Raw genomic sequence first — 26134 nt, 5'->3', positions numbered from 1 at the left:
AACAATATTTTGATACATAGTAGTGAAAGTACTATGTTTCATGGAGTCGATGGAGCCTCATTCCGTGCTGTCTATGCCGATACAGAAAATAATGCGTTGCAGCGCAACAGGAAGGGAAGAGATGCGGAACAGCGTGCAGATGTTGAAGGTCGAGTCAAAAAAAGTTGCAAAGAAAAGAAACAAAAATAAGGTTAGTTACAAACAGTTCCTAACTTTAGACATTTTTTTGTACTGGGGACTATTTTATGTTTTTTTCCAGTCAATTGTACTATACTTTATCTTGTGTTTAAACTGAACATCCCTTTTCCAATCTATCCTCTAGTTACCCGTGGGTGTCTGAACTATGCATACACAGACAGTGAAGCGAATGAGAGATGTTGCTTGCCAGACCATTTACACTATGGAGGAACTATTAATTCAGACGCGGCGGGTTGAGACTCGAGATGCCCATGTCCAATGGCCAGAACATGAAATGAAAGTGTCCCGTGTTAGGCAGAAACCTGTGCAGTTCCCTCTGGGACCACTGCAAAAGATTTAGGACTACAGGTGTTTGGCAGTAAACCCACTTGGTAGCAGTCTGTACCACACAGATTCACTTGGTAGCTGTGGCTGAGCAGTCAGACTTCCCTCAATAAGAGTTAGGCAGTATACAGAGTATTCACAATAGGTCAAGAGAACACAATAGAACAAGTAAACACTGACCAGGGCTTGGTGTAAAAGAGATATAATTATTTATTTAAAACCACATCTAGAAAAACACACAGGCACTAATAGTAAGCAATTCAAAAACACGGTCACTAAAAGATATACACTCCCTTAGAAAAATATTAGACAAGTCTTAAGTAAAGCCCCACTTATTTTCAGACAGCGGTGAGCGCTTAACGTAGATGGCACTCTAATAATTTGTTTTTAAAAGGGAGAGAAAAACAGAGAATAAAAGTGAAACAGGTCCCAACACTTTTACAAGAACACAACAAGAGAGGAAGGCAAAGTAAAACCGTGAAGTTAGAGTTCAATAGGCTGGATCCACTTTAAGAGGATCAAACACAATGTGTCCAAGGTCACACGGTTGCAGTGCACAAAAGTCTTGAAAAGGTTCAAAAAGGAGTTGGACCACAGAAAGGGACCAGTTAGAGGGTCAGGGCGGCCAGCCCAGTTCAGAAGGTTAAGGGGTTATTATTACCTTGTTGCAATCTTTAGAAAGGGAGGCCTGGCGGACACAATACCTTAAAGTGGTGAAAATACTGCAGCGGGGGCAGTTGTTCCTGGCAGCGGATGCAAGTCGGTGCTTCGTCCGGGAGAAGAGAAGATCTCGTCGGGGAGGAAGACAGGAGTCCTTTGCACTGCCAGGGAAGAAACCAGCCGCTGAGTTTCTCAGGTAAAAGGAGGGGTCAGTTGATTCGCGGTCCAGTGGTAAGTGGCTATCCGGTTGCCAGGGTGCTTGGCACGGGCAATTTGACCACAAGTCGGTCTGGGGTGCGAAGAGAAGAAGGTAAACTGGCTGTGCCCACCAGTCAGTGGGAGAAGCCTCTCCAGCCGGGAGATCTTCTCTGTCGTCGGCAAGTGGTGAGTCGGTTCCACAGGGCTCCACCGGTGGTGTCGTCGTGGTAGGTCGGCTTAGCTTCTCCTTCGTCGGATTCTCAGGTCCTGTGGCGACTTCTGAAGTTCCAGTCCCCAAAGCCCTGCTTTTATGCAGCATACCCCCATTCACTCAGCCTAGCTGTCAATCAAACCCCCTCCCACACCCCCTGTGGTACCCAGACAGAGTGGCACCACTTTTGGAGGCTTCTGTGGAGAAGCCCGCCAAAAAGTGGAACAAAGGGCTCGACTTGGGTTGGAGTCACAGAAGAGAACACAAACGCCATTTTAGAATCGAGTCCTGGCAAAAAATACCAGCCGGCGAATTAATATTAATTAAATAAACCGGAGGTATGTTCGAGGCTATGAGAATTAAATAATTAAAGTTGGTAGCCTCGAACAATGGGAAAATCCCATAGAGATATATTCGCGGTCGAATATAAAAAGTAGTATCCACTGCCACCAGCCAAAACTCGATCAGGGGGGACGGAGACGTGCCCCCTCGACAAACAGACCCCGGGGCAATCGAATTGCCCCGACCAGTACGTCCACAATATGATGGTTTGTACTGGTTTCTGTTAATAATTTGGGACTTGTAAAGCCAATGGTGACTTTACATGCCCTGGGAGACAGTAGTCAGTCCCGGGGTATGGAGTCTATGGTGGGGTGTCACTATGACACCCTTGTGTCACTGCACGGAGGGTGCTATGTAACACACATAGTAAAAACACATGAGACCCTATGGAGTAAAGGACCCCATAGCCCATAAAACACATTAACAGTCAAAGGAACACCATAAATCATGTCCAAGAGTGGGAGAAAAAGAGTCTCACTCTTGGCAGGAGAAAAAAAAACAAACTCCAGAAATCCAGCAAAGCTGCTGGGGGACTCACTAGGTTAGGAAATTCAGCCTAAAGAGAGAATTCTCCCTAACATCCGGAGAATCCAGCAAAGTTGTATTGGACCATTGCTACAGTGCGACCGCACCACCACAACAACAGGATACTGGATGTATTGACAATAGCTCTGAAGTAGTCGCAGATCAATTCACACAATCTACACCCGCCAAAAAATTGCCACCAAAAAAGCTGTCGACATTGTTGTGTTCTCCCATCAATGTTGAAGTAGCAGATGTTGAAATGACAGAGAATGAACCAGCAGCAGCATTCACCGACGCATCAGAACTTGATAGCAGCAATATTTCTTTCAAATGTGGTGATATGTCCTCAACGTCACAGGCCGAAACAACTTTGACGCCGGATGACAGTCTAATGAAAGAGGGCAAATACATAGTATTCAACAGTTGTTTGATGAATATTATAAGAATGCTGAAATGTGGGCATTCCGTTAGAGGGAAAGTATGTGGCAAGCCATTGATTCATGTCACTCGTCAAAAAAAAGGCAGTAACGTCAAAATAAATGCCACCTGTAGATTAAATCATACGTTCTCATGGTCTGCACAACCGATGCTGGGGAAACTGCCAGCAGGCAATCTACTGTGTGCAGCTGCATCACTTTTTAGTGGGTCCAGTTTAAGAAAGTTAGAGTCTTTCTTTCAGTTTGTGGGACTCCATTTCATTTAAAAAACGCAGTACTACAAATACCAACATGATTATCTGTTTCCGGCCATTAGTGATGCTTGGAAAATTGAACAATTGTCTGTAGCAAGTACATTCGAAGGCAAACGATTCAGGCTAGCCGGCGATGGGCAGTGCGACAGCCCTGGATTTTCTGCCAAGTACTGCACCTACCACTTTCAGGACATGGATAGTAAGAAAATTGTGAGTTTGGCGGTTGTGCAGGTAACACAATGTACATCCTCAGTGGCCATGGAGAAACTAGGATTTATAAAATCAGTTGAATATCTACAATCGAGGGGAATGCACATCGTCCTCATAGCCATGGACAGACGCGTTTCGATTGCCAAGACAATGAGAGAGCAGTTCCCACATATTAAACATCAATTTGACGTATGGCATCTTGCTAAATCAATCAATAAGAACATCTTGGCTGCAGGGAAAAAAAGGTTTGGAAAGTATTTCAGAGTGGTCCCAGTCTATCAGCAACCATCTTTGGTGGAGCTCCAAAACTTGTGAAGGGTCAGTGGAAATACTACTTGAAAAATGGCGGTCACTGACGCACCACTGTACCAACGTGCACCGCTGGTCAGAAAACCTACATTTCCACCAATGTGAACATGGCCCTTTGTCCCCAGTGGAGGCACGGAAGAAGAAGTGGTCGATTCCATCTTCACCGACACACAAAGCCATTGAGAAGATTGTTTTCAATAATCTCTATCAAGAGATTTGAGGGGACTGACAGAATTCTGTCACACAGGAGGTTTAGAGGTGTTCCACAATATGTGCCTAAAGTACAGGCCAAAGCACTTGCATTTCAGCATACAGGGCATGAGACATAGGACTCTACTTGCCGTCTTGGCCCATAACGAGAATCTCGGCCGTGAACAATCTAGGACTACGGGTAATGTAAGGATGCCTCGCTACACTAAGGCCTTTTCAAAAAGAAGTAAGCAATGGGTGATCAAACCAGTTTATGAGGAAATGGAGTTTGACTTTGTCAAAAGCCTTATTGTTGCTGTATTAGAGAAGCACAGATATGGAATTTTGAACGTTTCTGTGCAGAGGATTGATCCATTGCCACCAAACATTGCCACTGTGCCATGTCCACCCAAAGGAGAGCTGGTTGTGAAGTACAAATCCCGGTTTAAATAATTGTAATACGATTGTCTTTTTGTAAATAAATGTTATTGTACAGTGTGCATACAAACTATGCTAACCCTAACCCCTACCTTCACCATCCTGGGTGGCTGACAACCTGGGTGTCATCTTTGAATTCTCTCTCTATTCATCTCATATTGCTGACCTTGTCTATATGTGTATGTATATATTTTTGTTGATGTAACTAATTTTCGCAATATCATGTAAATGCTGCGCACTGTTAACCGAGGGGAGGCTTGCGTATTGCAAATAATAAAACAAACAAACAATAAATCTCACATTCAACTCAACTCCTCGGGTACTTTATACTTTCCCTGACCTTCCCCAAAAAATTAAAAGTCTCAATAGTTATGGTTCTTTGGGGCTGCAAAGCTCGCAGACAACAAGGACAAAATTGGGGGCCTTAGAACGCGCCAAGCGAGCCGTTGCAGATGGGAGAGAAGCCAGTTCGCATTTGCACATTGAGGCGGAGTACATAGATGGGATTCGAAACTTCAAGTTCTCACAGATGGCTTTACTACGGGATGTTTCAAAGAAAGAATGTATGCTCATTTCTAGTGAAGGTCAGCGGCTTTGATTTTAAGCTCGCGGCCTGAAGAGGCCCACAACTCACACTGGCAGTATAAGGTTCTATTGTTTTTTGACCTTGATAGACAGGGACCATGCCGAAAGAACTTCATTTGAAGGGGGGGTGCAATAACTTAGAGACAATAAGGCAGAACATTCTGAAACTAGACCGAGTTTCATGTTAGTTCAGTATACGAAAAATCGTTGTCAAGAGCACAGTGGGATTTACGGACTGCATTACGCAGAGACACAATGGAAGTAAATCTTTAGACGCTTTTATACCGAATTAATGAATGGATGCATGAATAAATGAATGAATGAAAAGCTAGGAAAACGTTTGTGGGATCGTCCTTGTAGCGGGCACATGGGCATGCAGGTCCACATTCCACACGCATGTAGACAAACAGTCGTTTCTCATTGTGTGCTAACCTCAATTTATTTTGTTACTTTTCGCATTGATTTTAGAGCCGAACATACTCCAATGCACTATCCTTGAAAGCAAATAGTTTCAGCTCGGCCGTAATAAATAAAATGAATAATATTAATAAAGATCGGCTGGCGAGACTAATTATAATTTTTATGTTTTCAAAACAGGTATATCCTTCCCTACTGCTACTGCCACCAGTTTCAGACCCTGGCAGACGGCTTCTTCAACCGCCAGCTGCAGCTTCTTGTCAACAACTGCACCACTTTGACAATTTTATGGGACGATCGCCAAGGGCCCATATGCCCTTACGCGGTACTAGCGGCTAGAAGCAACATATCAACCTTTACGCTGGCCTAGTGCCTACTTGATGGAACAGCCTTGCGGTTCACCGTGCGACCAAAGTGCTTCTTTTAACGAAAACCAACACCCTGTGTACCATAAAGGAACAGCGCGTGACTCACGATAAAACGGAACAGTTTTTGCGGATAGAGATAAAAGAAAATAAATGGCATTCCGAGTTAATGTGGCAATTGCTGAATATCCTATAAACATTTAATGTCAAATAAATGTACTTTACCAAATGTACCGTGTTGCTGTTTGATTTTAAAGTACAGTTTCATATTCCGAATTGTGGCGCGCTGTGTTGTGAGTTGATCTGTGTTGGTTTCCGGGTTCTGTGTGAAGTCGCATAGAAGACGACTGGGCGCGTTTGCCTACGCAGCACAGAAACGTCACGGAGAGAGGCGGGGAATATGAATGTTTTGATAATGTCAGGCTCAGGGGCGGGGGATATGATTTAGTGCCGCAAAAGCAGGTCAGCCAGGGCGATGCAGCAAGTGATAGGATTATCACAAAATGGCAGCTCCCTGATGCCTGTTTTCGCGTGCGTTTAATGGACGAAAACTCGGTTAAGGTCCATAGGAAATGTTTCTAAAATCGAGCGACTTAGGCTTAAAAACACATGGCCCACCCGTAGGGGCAATACAAATGTATTACCGAACCATTCCTTTAATGTGCTCCATGTTAGGGAGAATTCTCTGAAAAGGCTAATTTCCCAAACCTAGTGAGTCCCCCAACAGCTTTGCTGGATTTTTGGGGTTTATTTTTTCTCCTGCTAAGAATGAGACTCTTTTACTCCCACTCTTAGACATGATTTGAGGTGTTCCTTTAACTTTCCATGTGTTTTATGGGCTATGGGGTCTTTTACTCCATAGGGTCTCATATGTTTTTGATGTGGGTTACACAGCATCCTCCGTGCCGTAACCCAGGGGTGTCGTAACGACCCCCCAACATAGACTCCATACCCTGGGACTGACTACTGTCTCCCAGGGCATGTAAAGTCACCATTGGCTTTACTAGTCCCAAATTATGAACAGAAACCAGTACAAACCATCATATTGTGGACATACTGGTCGGGGCAATTTGATTGCCCCAGGGTCTGTTCGAGGGGGCACGTCTCCGTCCCCCCTGATCGAGTTTTGGCTGGTGGCAGTGGATACTACTTTTTATATTCGACCGCGAATATATCTCTATGGGATTTTCCCATTGTTCGAGGCTACCAACTTTAATTATTTAATTCTTATAGCCTCGAACATACCGCCGGTTTATTTATTTAATATTAATTCACCGGTTGGTATTTTTTTGCCAGAACTCGATTCTAAAATGGCGTTTGTGTTCTCTTCTGTGACTCCAACCCAAGTCGAGCCCTTTGTTCCACTTTTTGGCGGGCTTCTCCACAGAAGCCTCCAAAAGTGGTGCCACTCTGTCTGGGTACCACAGGGGGTGTGGGAGGGGTTTAGGCACCCTGGACTGAGTTACCTTGGTAACTCAAGTCACACTCTTGTGTGATTGGCCCAAGTGGTGAGCCGGCCAGCTCACCACTTAGCATGTTTGATTGACAGCTAGGCTGAGTGAATGGGGGTGTGCTGCATAAAAGCAGGGCTTTGGGGACTGGAACTTCAGAAGTCGCCACAGGACCTAAGAATCCGAGGAGGGAGAAGCTGAGCCGACCTGCAACGACGACACCACCAGTGGAGTCCTGCCGAACCATCTCACCACTTTTCCCGCCGACAGAGGAGATCTCCAGTCCGGAGAGTCTTCTTCCTTTGACTGGTGGGGATAACCAGTTTTGCCTTCTTTTCACCTTCCTGGAGCATCTCGTGGCAGTCTTGCCTGTGCCAATCACCCCGGCAACCGGAATACCACGGTTTACCACTACCGCGAAGAGAAGGGTAGTACCTTTTAACCGAAGAACTCCGCGGCTGGTTTCTTCCCTGGCAGTGCAACGACCTTCATCTTTCCTCCACGGCGAGACCTCCTCTTCCTCTGGACGAAACACCGACTTGCACCTGCTGCCAGGAACAACTGCCCCCGCTGGAGCTTCCTTCACACTTAAGGTACTGTGTCCCGCCTGGCTCCCCTTGCGACAGATTGTTCGGGGTGACAGTAAAGCCTCGACTTTCTAACCTGGGCTAGCCTGGGACAACCTAGCTAACTTTTCCTGACTTTCATTTCATCCTTTTTGTGCGAACTATCTACAAGACTCTTTGGGCATAACCCCACTGTGTGAACCTGGACCCCTTCTGCTTGCTCTCTCCAAGAGTGGGCCTTGAAATTGACTTCCTTGCTCTCCAGTAGAACTCTGCCTATCCTGCCTTACTGTGGTTCTTTTAAAAGTATTGAAACTTGTGTGCTTCCTTAACTCTGCCTTTTTCCCTCTCTTTCTTTATAACTTATTAGAGTGCCATCTTATGTTAAGCGCTCACCTCTGTCTGAAAATAAGTGGTGTTTCTCACTAAGACTTGTCTAATAAGTGAATAAGGTTGTATATATATGATAGTGACTGTGTGCTGAATTTACTTACCTCTTTTTGTTAGTGTAATTTACAAGTGTGTCTTTAAAATAAATAATTATATACTTTTACACCAAAGCTCTGGTAAGTGTTTGCTTGTGCTACTGTATCTCTGTACCTATTGTGTATACTCTACATACTGCCTAACTCTTCTTGAGGGAAGTCTGACTGCTCAGCCACAGCTACCAAGTGAATCTGTGTGGTACAGACTGCTACCAAGTGAGTTTACTGCCAAACACCTGTAGTCCTAAATCTTTTGCAGTGGTCCGTAAGGGAACTGCACAGGTTTCTGCCTAACACTCCACAGCACTTACATGAGCCCGAGTTGGATGGCTAGGTTTAATGCAAACGTTACATCGGCCTGCCCCTGGTGTAATGGAGTGGGGGCAGATTTGTTCCACATGTTCTGGGTTTGTGTCAAAGTACAATTATTTTGGTCCCAAATTAAACAAACCTGAGCAACGGCTGGCATTGTGAGATATAATTGGAACCCACTTGAGTGTTGGCTGGGCGTATATTCAAGATCTGCTGAATTCATACATGTTATTAAATGTATGGATCTCGCTTGCATAACTGCGAAGAGACGTGTTGCTATGTCATGGAAACAAAAAATGGGCCCCCAGTTTAAAGTGTAGCGCAAGGACTTGGTGTGAAGCTGAGACAAGGGCATGGTCAAGAGCAATAAATGTGGGAGACAATGTTTCTAATACCACATTTGAGGCATGGAAATCATTCTCACAATGTTCCATTTATCAGACGACAAGCCACCTTGAACATGCCCCCTCTTTTCCTTTTTCCACCTTTTATTTATTGAAGTGAGTGGGCATATGCAGTGCTGAATCTGTGACTAGAACATGTGTATTACTATAGTGATCTGATGGTTCTTAGGTGAAAGTACCCATTAGAAGGCCTCCCTCTGCATTGGACTTTGCCCAACTTGATGTAAGTGTAAGCCTTAGTTGTTTGTTTAGAGTAGGTTATGTTTTATATTGAATATGGTATGCTGTATGTGATGTTGCAAAACATTGGGATAACACCTATGTAACTCTGTATGCTAATTATATGTATTGTACTGTACTGGAATGGTTAATAAGCTTGTACTTATACCAATAAACACATTTAAAAATAAAATTCCCTCACAATTCATGGGGCCACATTACGGGGTGGGCAGTAAGGGGTTAACAGTGCCGGTAAAGGTGCTGGTGACGTTAACCCCTTACTGCCGCATTATGAGGTCCTTTAGCGGGTCCCGCTAAGGGCAGCTGGTTTTACCAGGCGCCCTTAGTGGGAGCCGCTAAAGTACCAGCATGCTAACAACGGGCCCGTTATTAACAGGCCCGTTGTTAGCATGGTCACCATTCCCATTGAGCCCTATGGGGGCTCAAATGGGAATGGGGATGGGTTCCCTGAATGGGGAAATACTGGGTCCTCCAAGGTTGGAATGGCCCGCTAATTCCCCATTCAAGGAACCTGGACCTGGTATGCGGTAAGGGGATAGCCATGCTACCTCCAACCTCGTAATGACCCCCATGGTCTCACAAAGAGTTCTTTCCCAATGGTCCAGTCTGGAACTGGAAACATTGTGCATCTACTATTAATGCGGGGAGGGCAGGTGAAGGAGAGGAACAGGAACCTAGACCGGGAGGACAGGTCTTTAGGGGAAAGGTATGTGACGTATCCTACGGATCCCTCACTAAACCCCTGCCTAAAATCTCCTCCCAGGTGCTCAGGGAAAGGCAGACGCTTTCTGATCCTAATCCTGGGAGTGGTGTACTGTGGGAGGATAACCTGGGAGGAGACAAGGCCCCAGGTGGTTAGGAGATCCCGTGGGATGAGACACAGAATTTGTTGTTTTAAAGGGAGAACATTTTAAAGTCGCCATTAACAGGTAATGGCTTATTGTTATTATGATGTATCTGAACCACATATAACCTCTGTAGCTCTGGGTAAAAATGCCACACAACCTGAACAAACCTTAACAACAGAAAGACCATTCAAGGTACTTCAGGGTAAAAATCCTCCTTAGTCCCAAAGGTATAATGGAGAGAAATGTAGAAATATTGCCTTAAATAAACTGTCTTCCTCTATAACATCAAATTCTAATGGCTCAACCTTAAATGGCTCTAAGGTAAATAAATCTACCCATAAAACCAAGAGGTTATTAAATGGAACTGATTTTGTTGTTGAGGACTTCAAGTCCCATAATTCAATGAGTACTGGGACGAGGAAGATAGCTGAAGAGTCACGCTGTAGAAATAGTCAGGAAATTAAGCCTAATAGCCCACATCTGAAGGACCCTGAGAGGATTAAAAGGCCTCCTCAGGTGCAGGCAATAAGCATAAGCTGGAACTGTGGCTGGAGAGTATTCAGTAGTAGCAGAAGCAGAAAGAAGAAGGCACAGTGTTGGCAAACCAGGCACAAGTTGGAGAATCAAAGAGACGCCGGGACTCTGATGCAGCAGATTTCACCTGCTTGTCCTGTGAGGGTCTTGTTCCTCCAAACTCTGATGTGCGGAGCCTATGCAGCGGAAAGCGTGCAGGAAGGCTGCCTTTCCCCCATGTAAGCCTAATTGCAGGGATTGCGCAGCAAGAAGCGTGTCGGGACTGTGGTGAGCCGCTGTCATGAAGCTGTGGGTCTCAAGAGCGAGAGGGGTTCCTTAAGTGAGTGGCCAGACTGGAGACGCCTTCAGCGAGGAAGGGTGTGGGTCCCAAGTGAAGGCAAAAGTCAAAGAAGTTGTGCAACACGTGAAGCTGGTGAGTTAAACATGGCGTTCTGATTCTTTGTGCGAGCACTGCTGGCAACAGTATCCAGCTTAATAATCAATGCAAAGTTGTTTGTTGAGTCTTTAGCAATTGGACACTTGAAATGTAGCACTTGCGTGTGATCGGGTATTTTCTCTTTCACTCGCGTGAAGCACAAACGCTACAAAAAGCAATGGTTAAACTTTAACCTTTTTAAAGTATATGAAAAAGTGGTTGTGTGTGCCTAATTAAACTTCTCAGAGGAAGAGTGACCTCTGAAGCATTATTCACGCAGACAACAATTACTCATAAAGAGAAGTCAAGTGTTTAAATCTCAAAGCCAGTGAACAGTTTAAATAGCACTGTGAGCCTAATAGAACATCAGCATTGCCTAAAATACAAGTGTGCAAGCATCACCTGAAGCCAAGAGAGTGGCACCAAAGCTTCAGGGTAATTATTCTGGCTAACAGTTGGCAGAGGGATAAAGGCAAGGTTAGGGGAGTGAAACTTGCTACTTGAAGTTGATACAACCTACATTGCCAAAGACTGTAGAAGGAAGAGAGACGTGTGTCCTAAAAGCAATTCTGGGTTGTTATTGGTTGTAGGCAAACAAGAAAGCAAAGAGGATGCCCCTCTGAAAAGAACGGTTCAGAGGAAAGTGAACTTGTTCTATCTGAAAACTGTTCCAAAGTACAAGGATATTGAAGTTGTGGTGGCGCATTTTGGCAGGCAGACGAGAGAGGCAAAGAGGCTGCCCCTTTAGAAAAGGGATATTCAGAGAAAGAGTGCCTAGTCTATTTGAAGCTGTTCAAGTACCTGAAAGTGAATCTTGTCATAAACTGTCTAAATTCACAAAATACTGAAGCTGTGGTGGTGTATTTGGTTGTCAGTAGATGTGAGACTCCAGTTGCACAAATGAAGTGGAATGCTATGAGGCAAAGGGAATAGGCAGTCATGGTAACACTCTTGTAGTAGTTGGAGTTGTTGAAGTGGAAGTAGAAGTGCTGTGAAGTCATCCTGACAAAGATACTTACTAGGACTCCTAATCTTGTAAAGAGAGACATAGTAACTGTTAAACTAGAACTGTGTTTTAGTAACAATTGCAGAAGTTGTATTTCATTTGAACTGTGGCAATTCTTCTTGGATAACTGGAAGTGATGGCAAACCATCGTGGCTGGGAATAACATTGCTGCTATTTTGAGGAAGTGCAAAGTGCTTATTTCACCAAGAAGAAAAGCGTTGCTGTTGTTGGAACTTTGGTTAACAAAACTTTATTTTGACATTGAACCATCAGGAACTGAACTGAGACTGTATTTCCTACATGGATTTCTTTATTTATTTTTTGTTTAACACTGGAGCTGAGTTTACCTTGAATTCTGGGGAAGGGAGCTCACCCAGGTCACTAAACGGTCATCAAGAAACTGTGAATATTATTATTGATGTTAATTGTATTGCCATATATTTTCTTTGTGTATATGATGATTAACTGTGAGGGCCAGGGAGTGTTAGAGTGTTTCCCTTTAGTTTTGATAGGCAGGTAAATCCTTGTCAGAGTAGGGATAGTGAGGTGTTTAATAACATGTATAATTTAATGAAATGGCATATTTTGAACAATCATCCAAAAGTTGTTTGCCTCGCATTGCTGACCCCCCACAGCAGCCACTCACCCAGAACATTCAAACATACAATGTCACACTCATACCGATTCACCCACCAGTCTCTCACTTGTGCACCTTCTCTCTCATCCACTCACACTGCATTCTCCACACAGGCACGCACCCAACCACCCAGAACATTGAAACACACCCTATCACATTCATACTCATTCACCCACCAGTCACTGACCCATACCATACATTGTGAGGAATCTGAGAGCATCCCATGCTCCCATCTGCTCCACTTGGAACTTCCTCTCAGGTGGCCAGGGAAAGGCCATAACTGTTGGATCTTGAACCTGGAGATGGATATGCGAGGCAGGATTACCTGGCTGGAGGGACCTCAGGAGTGGGAGGAGGATGTCTTCAGGTGAGACATGGTATCCCCTTTTCCCATATGAGAGTGAGTCCTACCTTTCCCCTGCCTTCGTAGGGAATTGTAAATATTTATCCCTTCCACACACACCCACTGTCCCACAGCCATATACCTTTAAGACTGGGAAGAGTAAGAGGCATCTAGTAGAGATGCACACTTCTAGTCAATTTCACCACTATGGTACTGGGACGAGGAAGAGGACTACGGAGGGCCAGGCATGCCCAGTTAATTGGTACAATTGTGGTCAAGCAAAGGACTTGCATCTGCAACCCATTAAAAGGCCACAGGTGCTTAAACGAAGAGGCCAGCAGCGGCAGAGGGGGAACCTGCCTGGTGACAAGGCTGCAGCTCCGAGGTGAGGAGCAGGCAATAGAGGGGCTGGTGAAGAGGACGCTGTGCAATGCAGGGGTGAGAGAGGCACTACGACTGAACAGGTCGTGATAAGGTTGGGACCCCTGCAGTTCCCTATGACGCGTGTTACCAGCTGAAGCTAGGGAACACAGAAGACTGCTAAGTGCCGTGGGCCCCTGCCGCAAAGTTCGCAAGAGGACAGCATTGCACGTTGCAGCTCTGGACGCGTATCTGGGAATGTAGTGGAAGCCCGAGAACAGAAGGAAGATGCCCGGGGAAGCAGACAAGACGCGGTGAGTGCGAAACAGGTAGGACTCATACAGGGGCGCTCCACCAGGGCTGGGAAATGGACATTGGCTGTTAGCGATCGAACTGAAACTTATTAGAATGGGGTTTGGAACCTGAATGAGAGCACATTGAATCCTGACCAAGTTGTCAGGTATTTTGTGAAATACAACAACATATATTGAATAATGAACTAAAGAAAAGATATGAAAATAATGTAAAATTACAGCATGAGTGGAAAACGAATGATGTGCTTTTGTGGAAGTAGTGAAAACCAATCAGAAGCGTTGATGAACAAAGTGAAAGCCTGCAAATGAATAATGAGAAGCTAAGTGAAAAGCAAGTGTGAAAGACAAGTTGATAAACTTGAATGGACAATATCAAGGCAAGGTGGTGGAAGAAGATATACACCACAGAATAAAGTGAATACAAGTTATGTCAAAACCAAAAGACTGCCAGTCTACAAGTTGTGTCCTGAGTCCATTTGGTGCACCTAGGGGTTAATGTTCTTCACCTCGAGGTAACTACACCAGTTTTTGGGGGAATTATCGCCAATATTTGCCGTTATTTTAGCAGTAATGCAGTGGAATTACTATTTTTATTTCTGGCACTAATTCCGCCGGTGGAATTAGCACCTCTTATGTCCCGCCGGGTTACAGCAGTAATTCCCTTAATTCGGTACAGTGGTAAAGGTGGCAGTAATTCCATTACAGGTACTTTTTCCACTTACCGCTGTACTTGTAATGAGGTCCACGGGTATGTTCTAATGTAATACCATTAACAATGTTAGTGTTTGGGGCTCCCTTTACCAGATTCTGCTCATTCATCACATGCAGCGCGAAAGATGCGAGAATCTGGACAAACCTCTGGTTCCCAAGCATTTCACTGCTGCATGCATGGTGAACCTGTATGGCCTCCACCATGCACAGATGGCAGTAACGAGAAATGTAAGCCGCCATGACAAATATGATTGCAATTACTGCTAAGGGATTTCTATGGATTGCGTCTGCCTTTTTCAGTCGTAACAAATACAGCACAGTCTTCAGGAATCCAACCTCTCTGCAGTGATCAGAATACTGACCCTTCAGATAACCTTTCAGTTTTCCGCAAAATGTGGGAAACCAATTGGGAAAACTCCAGTTAGGCATTTCATTGTGGGTTCCAGCACTGTGGAAGAACAATTAAAGAATGGAGTGGACAAGAGGGAAAGGACAGAAACAATTTGTCAGTGTTTTTCACAGACATTGGCGTCAATGAAAGCGAGAGGCTTTGTATGCGGCATTGCCCCAGAAGTTAAAACTGTGCTGTAAATTACAATGAAACTCACTCTTATATTCTAAATTCACCTTTTTCAGAGCAAACGTTTTCCTACTATGCATATACATTTGGAACATGCTTAGTGATCTCATCTAATCCCCAAATCTGCTCCCATTCCACAGAACCCAATGGGTCAGGTGCCCTGGATGGCTGCACTATGGTTATGGCGCTCTGCAGGCTTGCCAGCTTCCCTGGAGACTATGGTACGACCTCACAGCATGCCCAGCAGGTTACGCGGTTTGCTGTATGGCACATGACTTGGAAGGAATGTGGGCTGAATCCAGAACAGAGACTCTGAACTAATGGAGGCGGATGATAGGGCTCAATGCTGCACAGCAAGCTACGGTAAACCACATTCTTGTTTTTTGTGTCAGTCCTTGTTCTTGCTGTTCCACGTTATCCATGTCTTGTTCTCTTTCTGACTGATCCTGTTTGGCTTATGTTAACTCCATCTGTTTGCACTCTCTAACGCTTCCCTTATCCTGTCCCTGTCTCCTGTTCAGTAAAGCATGCTCTCCTTGTGCTCCAACTACTACTGCATGCTGACCTCTGGCCTGAATTGGATTGTTTATCTACACCACCACTAAGATACAGCGACTTGGCTATAGCTTGTCCCTAGCAAGACCCAAGAGACTGGACTGTGTTTTGGGTATGGAATGTCTCCTGATTTATTCTGGTGACTTTGTTTTCCTTCACACTTGCTTTACCTTTTCCCACATACCATTGGGTAGGTGTCCCTTGCATACAACATATTTTTTATTATTGTTGTAAGCATGGTTTATACAAACCTGTATACATTTTTCACAATAATGTAATACAATTCATGACATCTTCCATACTAATATCATACTCTAAAAGAAAAGAAAGGTAAACCATTTCATGAACGCTCAAAATGTAATCTACATACACTAAATATAACATTAAAACCTAGGATTCTAACAAAACATGGTCCCCCTTAATTAAATACATTTTTTCACCTGTAAGAACACAAATTGAATTAATACACTGGACCAAAGAAATTATAATAGCTGTCAGGGTGCCATCAACAAGCCGATACGAAATGCACTTGTGTTAAAATGTTCTTACCTATACACAAATTTAATAAATGTTCTGTATCGCAGCGCCTGTTTTTTCGCACATTCAATTACAAAATGCTTCATGGTTTCCATGACAGCCAGACGCTTACATAGGAGACAGATTCTATTTTCCTAGGTATGCCTCTAATGTTCACAAACCATTAAAGTACATAGCAGGTTAAATCTAAAACGCATAACAGAGGTCTGTATTTTTTATCCAGACAAAAATGTAGGTGCCTAGCAATAGCAGCATCATTTCTTCTAATATTTCTATATTCTTTAAATAGATCATAACGCTCTAAATTGTTTTGTCTTATTCCGTCGTACAGTCTTAATTTTCTTTTCATCATATCTAGATTGAATGCCAATAAATTATAATTACAGCCATGTTCCTCTAGAGCTGCCTTTTATTCACCTGAAATATTATAAAGCACATTCAAAGTCTGGTTTTTGAAAATGTGTAACAATGCTTCAAATAAAGTATCTTGGGAGGGGGATTTTAAACCTTATATAAAATCTTCAATTTTTGTATATGTTAATACTTAAACAAGAATTGATAGATTTTAATCCCAGTTCCATTCTAATTATAGCAATTGGTAAAATGAGGGGTATGTTTAATATTCTTTTCCAGATAGCATTCCAATATATCAAATACTTATCCATCAGGTGTATCCATCTACAAACCATATATTAGGTCTGGAATGACTTTGGATTTGAAAAAAATAAACAAAGACACTAACATAAATTAACAGTATTTGTTTTTAATCTTTTTTTCATGTGCACATATAACAACATAGATTTCCTATGGAGGCTACAAATTACTTCTTTAGGTTTGAATGTTTATTAGACAAGGAATCCAAGGTAGGTAAAATGATCTACAATTGTAATATGTCTATGTTGGACTTACATTTTACCCCCTTTTTTAAATACTATAATGGCTGTCTTACTTTAACACTAAATTATTTTCTTTCATATAAAGGTCCAATGTAGAGAGAAGGTGCTGAAGCCCGATTTGGGTCCTGTCAAAGAGTGCAATATCATCTGCAAATGCCAGTACCCTACACGTGCATTACCAAGCTTGGGTCGAAAGGATCAGATTGTATCTAGATATTCCAAGAAATCCAAAATATACATGTTAAAAAGTCAGGTTGCCAGAACACATCACTGCCTTAGACCTACATATGTGAGAATTCCTTTAGAGTTTGATCCATCCTCATTGAGTCTAACATAAATCAATGTGTTGGCATGGAGTTGTTTAATTATTTTTAATAGACCCTCAGGAATACCAAAATGCCATAGTTTGTTCCATAAGTGCTGACCATCAACTCAATCAAAAGCAACACTTAGGTCAATGTAGATCACATATAAAGGTGTCTTGTCTGTCCCACAAGCTTCATTCAAAAGCACTTTGAAATTAAAAGCATTTATTGTGGTCCCCACTCCTTTTAGATTTATAGGGCCTCGCTTCAAGCTCAGAAAGGATAAGGACACAAATATTTTTCTTTTAGAGTCCAGAAGGGCAATTGAACGATAGTTTTCAGGGTCAAGCTTGTTACCATTTTCAAAAATGGGTATCAAAAAGCTTGAATACCAGGTCAGAAGTTACCTGCCAGATAAATTTGTTTAAATAATAAATGCAATAATGCGGCCCAGGCACCAGGATCTCCTTACGGCAAGGCATACATTAGTTTTCAAAAATTGATTAACAGAGTTTACTAATTACATATTTTTTGATTAGCAAACAGACCCATTTGATTAGCAATGTTGTACTAATATTGTTAATGTCACCAGCAGATATTTGTACCCAAGACATGAAATGAACGATACAGCAGTTTTGCGTACCCCTGAAATAAGACATTAGTGAGAGGAGGCAGGCCTAGCAAATTCTTTAAACTTCAGCTAGACCTGCAGGTCGGGTAACTTAGTTTACATGTTCAACCTAAGAGAAATGCACTGTACCCATAGCAATGGAGGACAATAACTTTTAATGTGATTTCTGTAAAATGGTGCATGTCACTACAAACCCACTTTATGTTTGGAACACTTCTGCCACCCAGGGCCAGCTATGCATGGTAAAACCTGTATTGGACATTTAATGCAAAGTAAATGTTAAAAGTTTCAAACATCTCTTGCAAATGCTACTCGCCCTTCATAAAATCTACTCTGCGAGTGGGAGAAAAGACTTTGCGAGCCATTGATGAGTGTCTGTAAAATATAGGTTAGCTACATGAATGGACACAAATACATAAGATGATAAGGCTTTGAAAACAGTTTGGCCAGCTGTCTTCTGTAGGTGGTAATATATAATACAATCAATAAAGCAAATCAAGCTCTGGAGGCGAACTACAGTGTTCGGTATTACAGTAGTTGTACAGACTGGATGGAACTATTGATCACTACTTTGTATAAGCATCTAGTTTGTTTTGTGTATTTGTTATGTATGAGGCAAGAAGGACTTAGCAGAGTGGATTGCGTAGCATGCAGAGAACTGGGCAAACTAGGTGCAATATTGTAGTTTGTGGTCATCTCATTTTCAGGGTACATGGTTCAAAGCAATAAGGTGATAATATAGACTGTCAAGGAGTATGGGTTGATTCATGGGAGCACCAGTTGCAAGATGTACACAACCTGTAGGTTACATAACTAGGTTTGCCATCAAAAACATTTGATCATGTACATTTTCAAAAGCGTTCACTCGTCAAGATGATGCATCTTCCCCATCAAAATAAAATGTACTTGACACTATGAAATTTAGACACACTAACCTAAACTTAACTGTAAAGCATGGAGATAATGCAGTGTTTTACAGTATCAATACTGTAATTATGCATTATGCAACAACTTACATTTTAGTAATGGAATTGTATGATTGTCTATTAAAATATATAAAGTTGACAGTGGTCTTTGCCAGATAGGATGTTGAAAGCGTAATAAAAGCATTATCCCGATTACTTCTGGTTTGCAATTATTTGAAATATTCCCATATTTTCGCTTCAATGGGATTAATCAGAGTTTTCCTTACGTCAGACTGCATCCCATGGAACTCTTTGAGCCCAAGACTACTTTGTGATATTTTTACCAATTTTTATATTCATGCTTTAACAACCTTAGCCGAGTACCAATTGTAGGCTTAGGAAGGGAGGCTGACTTTTAAAACAATCTAATGTTTCTTTTACATTCTCTTTTCTTTAACATGCTTTACATATTGAAATCGTGAATTTTAGAAATAAATGTATGAGAATTTTTAACTTTGCAGGTGGCAGGAAGGACCAGTGCAACTATCAACTCCTTGTAACCACTTCAAGCTATATATTTCCTAGACCTCTCACAACCCATCTCTCCTAAATAATGACCCAACAAGTGGCATTGGTCCACTTTAATATATTTCCTAGATTATTTACCTCTAACCCCACCAAACTGTTGGACACTGGAAGCTGAGGTAAAACTAATTACACACCCAAAACAAGACAAGCATGGTCACTATTGTCTGTTTCCTTAATTTCTAATGACTTAGATGAATCAAAAATCATCTGGGAAGTAAATGGTAGGGGACATTGTCCCAAGTTGGTTTCCTCGTCAGGTCAACCTCAATATTTCCATTTAACTTTGTGAAGTGCCAACCTTCCATAACCCCCATCCAAGTAGTTCCGGAATTTTTTAGGATTCCCCTTCTGGGAATACCCAACCTTACTTTCGCGAAAGATTGAAAACTGTCCTTTTCAATTAACGCTCTCTACAGCCATGCCTCTCTGAAGTAGAACCGGCCCCCCTTCTGACTCTCTTGCCCACGTTGGTCACCTGTCCCATCTTTTTTGTTGCCGTTTCCTGTGTCTGTGTTTGCAGGCCCTGATGCCTGCAGGCTTCGGCACCCTACAAATAAATAAATAAATACATACATACATACATACTTCCCCTTAGCGTAAGTAGCGGGCAGCAACATTTCAAGTCACCAGCAATTGTAATCAGGTCAGAAACCATAGCATTATACCACTCCACCAATACATCTTCAACAGTATTCAACAGGTTGCTTATAGGTTGCTTATAGGGGTTTTAACAGGATTCCAATATATATTAACGAAAGGAGGATGGTTGTCCTCTCATTGTACGCTCACAGCCATAAATGCATCAGAATGTGTCCACCATTCACAAACTGTATCCCCAGTGAGTTATTAATTCCTATTAAAATTCCCACAGTAAGGCAACACAATTGCCTCCAGTTGCTTTTTTTAAATAGGTTGAATACCCACTGAAATGGGGTATGACAGTTATCCATACTTCTTGGAATGATCCCCCTCCCTTGATCCTTGACAGTTCTTTCCCCTTAAAACACAATTGTACATCTCTTTCACATTTAGCACTAAAGGTGCATGTCAAAATGTCCCTTGGTGAGTTTAACGCAGAAAAACCTCTAACTTTGGCAATTTTCTCATCATACTAATCATCATTCTCCATACAACATCCCACATTACGTTTGAAGGGAAAGACATGAATACCAAAAGATACAAATGTATCCACTTCTTTGCGAATACGATTATAAAAATGTTCTTGTTCTAAATGAATTACCAAAGGATCTCTCCTATCGACATCCACAAATTCAACTAGCTTCATATATATTGGGAGACAAGGGCAAGAAGAGCGGGTATCATAGAAAAAGACTCAAAAAGACAGATTCAGCAATAACCCCTGCCTTATCTCTAAATATTTGCCCCAAGCATATTGCTAATTTATCCACTGCATCCATATTTCCCTTTGAAGTTATGTTAAATGCCATAAAAACGAAAGAAATGATGTGGAGTCGTCACTTTAAAGAAGTGAGTAACAATATATGTCGTTTCTGTCACTGTGAAACCGAAACTTCTGAACATCTCCTCACTAGATGCAAAGATACCACCGCCAAACGGATGACGCATCTGGGAGACTTCATTCCTGTGGACTGTATTAGTCGAGATTGGTGGTCATATGCGGCAGCCGGACACTGTATAAAATTAAGCTGTGCCGTAGTTGACTACTTGGACTCTCTACGTCTCGCCACAAACTTTATTTGAAACAACGTTTCATCCAGGATTTTCAGAAGTGGCTCGAGCGGACGGTAATAGTCTGATGGACCTTTGCTTGTTTTGGAGAAGTCCTCTTCTCTTTTTCTTCTTCTTCCTTCTTTTTGGATACATAGGACCACATTGTAATAAAAGTCTGATGTCACAATGCTTGCATTGAGACATGTCAGACTGGTGTTTCAATAAAAAAAAAAAAAAAAAAAAAGTTATGTTACATAATTTCTCGAATTTGGACTCCACATTTACCGGAGTAACTTTTGCCCCCATAAATAGCACATGGTTGTCTGTAGCCAGCCCCGGTCTCTGAACAGATATATTCAGGAATAGGTCCTGCAGCCTCAATTCATCTTGCTCATCTTGTATTGACATTGAGCCATGAACCGTTAAACCTGCCCATGCGGGACCATAGCTGTGTAGTTTTTGTAGACACTTCTTGTTCCTTATTTGCAACACTGTCTAAGAAAATCAGGTCAGCCACATTGTTGCAATGCTCCATGGTATTAAGACTCTTACATAGTTGGATAAAGAAGTCCCCAACTTTTTCCACGGCTCTATCATTTGTGTTTGGTGGTAGCAATGAAAGAACAGTACAAGATTCGCCTGATGACATAGTAGCCAGTATTTGGTCGGGAACATGTATGGCTACCAGAAAAAACATGGTCAGTTTCGTGCCCGCTTGTTTATCCTTCGGGGTATTACTTGTTTATTTATTTTTATTTATTTGTATTTGTAGAGCGCACTACAGCCCACAGGCATCACGGCGCTATAGCAGTGCTCAAAGAAGGCTCGCTTAAGGGTTACAGTGAAGCCGCCCAGGTAGATAGACTTAGTGAAGGTACAGTGCATGGTATAGGATTACATACATACTTAGAGCATGGTACATTGCAAGGAGCGCGGTTGAACAATACAGATCTGTTGTCTTAGGAGAAATGGTGGGGTCATTAGATATCACTTCCACCCTCCCCATTTCCACAATATCTATCGGGGCAATAGGTGGGGTGCCACTGTGTCTGCAATATTGGCAGCAGAATGCACACTCTTTAAGTTATGGTGTGGAATAACAGCAGTAGACATTCTAACGAAGAAACAAATTGAACCACACTTACCTCACCCGTGCCTTTTACTCTACAACGACTGCACACCCTTGCATGAACTGCAGAAATTGCACTTCTGCTTCCCGCACTTCCAAACTCACGCCCCATGTGGTGGAGGTAGATTTGAAGCTCATGTGATCCCACAATAGGGTCCTGCTAGCAACAAGCTCCTGTGCGTCCTCTTGCAGAAACTGCACTTCTGCTTCCTGCAATAATTTTTGGGACACACCTTGTGCCATTGTCCAGACATTCTGACCTATGGACTCAGGCTCCAAGAAATGGATTGATTTATGAGTAGGTCTCTTGTTCTGCTCAAGAACTCTTTAAAGTATGTGTTCCTCTCTTAGATTGGACCTTGTGTTTTTACCTTCATCTGACTGTGTCCTTTTCTTTTCTTTTCTTTCAGCCTGGGAGACCTTGCATTAACAGCCATTATCCCTCACACCTTGTTGCCTACTGCCAAGCTAGGTTTTAATTTCTGCCTGAACAATAAGTGGGTACATTTGTAGGGGCTATTCCTAGTGGATCTGCAGGTATACTGACAAACTGTGGAACCTAACATTCCACTCGGATAACATGGATGTAGCAACTGACCAGATCTTATTGTTGATTCAGACTGTGACCACATTGTGTAGCAAAGTGGTAGGAATACATAATCATCTTCATAATATGCAAACCAATGTTCATACCTTACCTCTGGATGAGGAGTAGGTGGATCTATCCACATCTGTGGGGCAAATGTTACCACTGCTACTGGCTCAAAAACAACATCTGCGCCATTGGTCTCACAGACTGTTATTTTACATTTTGCTTTGGCTCCTCCCAGAAAGATTCTTGGGTAGCCATATAGCCTAGATGGCATTTTCAAACCAACAAATGTTACATATTTGTGCAAGCCTACTTTGTTTCCTGACACCCCTTACAAGGTGGCATAAATTCTTTCATATTTAGAGGTAGAAGCAGCAACATGGTCAACAATCCGCTAATGTAATATTTTGAAGCTCTCACCAAGGAGATGGCAAGGATATTTGTCACCCTTCTTAAGGGGCAGACTACTGACCTTGAATTGCTGGAATTGACACACGGAAGTAAGGATTAACTGACCTACTTGGTTTGTTTAAACCAGCTTACCACTGCAACATCTTGACCAGTAGAATAAAAGATGGCCTTGCACTACCGTGGCATTAGGGGTGAACTGATACCAATGATCAGATGTGGAATAAAATAGAGGCGACCTTTTGGAGAAAGGTGCTCCATTTGCCAAATTGCGTCCCTATGCCGCTCCTTCGACTCGAACTGGGTATTAAATCAATAAACAGCAGGGTCAAATGGAGCATGTGTGCTTTTTTTCGCAAATGCCTACTTGGAGTGTCTAATAATAACATATTAAGTACAGTTGCTAACTATCTAATCTCGTCAAATCAGTACTTTCCCGATAAATGGCGTAATTTAGTTTTGAACACTCTATTGGGAGCTAACATCTCTCTACAGAATCTAATAGAGAACCCAACTAGAGCCAAAACAAGATACTACCAATGGGCGTGGATTCATAACTACGAAAATTGTGCAAGGTACAAAGATTTTAATATAAACATCTTTCGCTCTAACTGTCTAGGACAAATGACTAGCTATCTTCGGAGGTGTCCTTCGGCTAAAATTAGAAATCAGTTCTTACGTGTAAGACTGAACTTATGGCCAACAAGGGAAGTTCTGGTGAGACGAAAAATGATAGATGTTGAACAGATTTATTGTCGTTATTGTGAATCTGGTACCATCATAGAAACACTGCAACATCTGATAGTGACATGTCCTCACTTAAAATCTTTACGATCAAAACAATTTACTGAACTTATAAATCTGTATGTGGACCGAGATGAAGAGGAGATATGGAGTATCCTAGTAAACAGTCCTAGATTCTCAATCATGAAATCAATGGTACATTTCCTGGAAACTATTTTACAAACAGAAATACATCTCTAAACTGGTATGACTAAATTTTACACAATGTATCTAATTCTATTTTGCCATAATATGGGAGAATGAAATGATTATGGGTTCGCATCGAGAAGATTTTATATAAACATGTGATTATTTGAAATTCAACGTATATATGTAATTTTAAATTGCTCGCATGTTCTTTTTTATATTTTGTACCAATGTGAATTTTGTACCAAACAATGAACCTTGTATTTATTTGTAACATTCCATTTTATTAATTTTGTATAAATATGTAAAATTTGAAAAGTTGATTGAATTCAGCTAAATCAAATCAAATAAAAAAAAAAAAAGAAAGATGCCCTAGCCACAGCTCCTTCACTACTCAGTGACTTTACTCAACTGCTGGATTTAATGTCACAAGTACACTCGCTGAAAGGAAGGACACGGGGGCACTGGAACCATGCCAACAGTGCTGCGTGATGCCCACAAACCCACAAACCCAGACAGATAGGAGTAGTCCAGGGTCCATTGACCAGTGAGGAAAAGAACAGATGCCACAAGGTGACCCTCTGTCTTTGTGGTAAGGCCGGACATTTTATATGGGAATGTCCAGGAAAACCTGCCTGTCGGTTCTGAAATGCAAAGGCTTGCACCAATAGAAGAGGTCACATGCACGAGCCCAGTCGACACTAGTGCTCTACATCCTTATCCTATGATATACCCACTCCTGTGTGCCTGCACAACTATGAGTAGAGGAGCATGAGCCCAATTCCTAGATGTATTTATTGATTCAGGAGCTTCTGGAATTGTATGCAGAGGCGTTGCTAGGAGGTCTACGGGGGCTATAGCCCATGGTCTTTCGGTTGTAGCCCCAGATAGAAGCTCACGGGATACAACCAAAGGCATAGCCAGCCCCAAGTCCCAACAGTCCTGATATTATTTTAGCCCCAGATCTTTTCCAGACCTAGCAACACCCGTCTGTATGGATGTGTTGTCATGACATACCTCAGAAGAAGAAGCCTGAACATGTGAGAGCACAGGCTCCTTTTCTTTCAGCGGGGGTACGGACATGAATTCTTCCCACCTTGTCGCCTACTGCCTAGCTAACGTTTGATTGCTGTCTGGACAGGGAGTGAGGAGGTGCATAGTCTGAATAATTTGTCCGAAGAGCTACAATGCTTCTCATCTTATTCTGTTTTTAATGTAAACTTTACATTCTGTTGTATGTTCTCTATGGCTAGGTATCCGCTTTGCAGTTAAATCAAATGTTTCAGTAATGAGGAAATTACTGCATGAAAAATAAAGGGGGAACTCAATCTGCATTTCTCAGATTACTACCACAGTTTACAGTCAGGCATTGTTGTGAATTCAACTCACCAGGTTTCTGCACCCCATTTGCACGGTCTTCTGGGGAATTTCTTCCTGAAAGAGAACATACAATTTCAGTTCAACAGCACTTCACATATATTCACTTCATTTCTGTTAACAACAATATATAATGTATATTCTACTGTGTAAGATTTGATAGGATTTCAGACATAATGGTCATAGGAATACTAGATAATGGTTTTAGCCCCTGAAAATGGCTCTCATGTTTTGAGGTATGGTAGACCAGGGTACTTACCCCAAGATTTGTTGGTTGTGCTAGGATGAGACTGTTTTGCGCATGTAACTCAGGTGGCGATTTTGCTTTCCTTGGTGAGGTTTTCCTGCTTCTTCCCAATGCTGTGGAGCTGTCAACAGTTAAGACTTGAAAACCACCTGCAATGCCATGTTTTATCCTTTACCCATAGGCCTCCCTGCTTACTCTGTCAGAAAGCTCCAGCATGGAATCAGTAGCAGGGGATCCGAGATACACGCATCGACAGTTATTGAAAATTAGGTGATTAAATCAGCTAATTTAATAAGCCATAATCGCTTCCTAAGTAGTCTATTTCAACTTTGTTGCCTTCCTGATTTCATGCTAGACTGCCTGGCGGTCCAAGTCTTCAGCTTATTGTGCCCTTGTATGGAAAAATGGTACACATTGGCTGGTCTTTTTTCCTGGTACCTAGTTTCCTACCCCTCTCTGAACACCCATATTGAA

The 26134-nt window shown here is 42.4% G+C and overlaps 1 protein-coding gene across 2 annotated transcripts in view; it reads right to left on the bottom strand.

Annotated features, from left to right (window-relative positions):
- ANKAR (ankyrin and armadillo repeat containing) overlaps positions 1-26134 on the bottom strand; it is a 1891262-nt gene that overhangs the window by 1072671 nt on the left and 792457 nt on the right. For both annotated transcript variants that reach the window (XM_069615641.1, XM_069615642.1), the window contains exon 9: positions 25426-25470. In XM_069615641.1, the coding sequence (XP_069471742.1) occupies positions 25426-25470 (45 nt within the window). The remainder of the gene's footprint in view (positions 1-25425; positions 25471-26134) is intronic.

This window comes from Ambystoma mexicanum, chromosome 9, assembly GCF_040938575.1.
Source record: "Ambystoma mexicanum isolate Mex_15411 chromosome 9, UKY_AmexF1_1, whole genome shotgun sequence".
NCBI classification, from domain to species: Eukaryota; Metazoa; Chordata; class Amphibia; order Caudata; family Ambystomatidae; genus Ambystoma; species Ambystoma mexicanum.
This window is presented reverse-complemented; position numbering and strand designations above follow the sequence as displayed.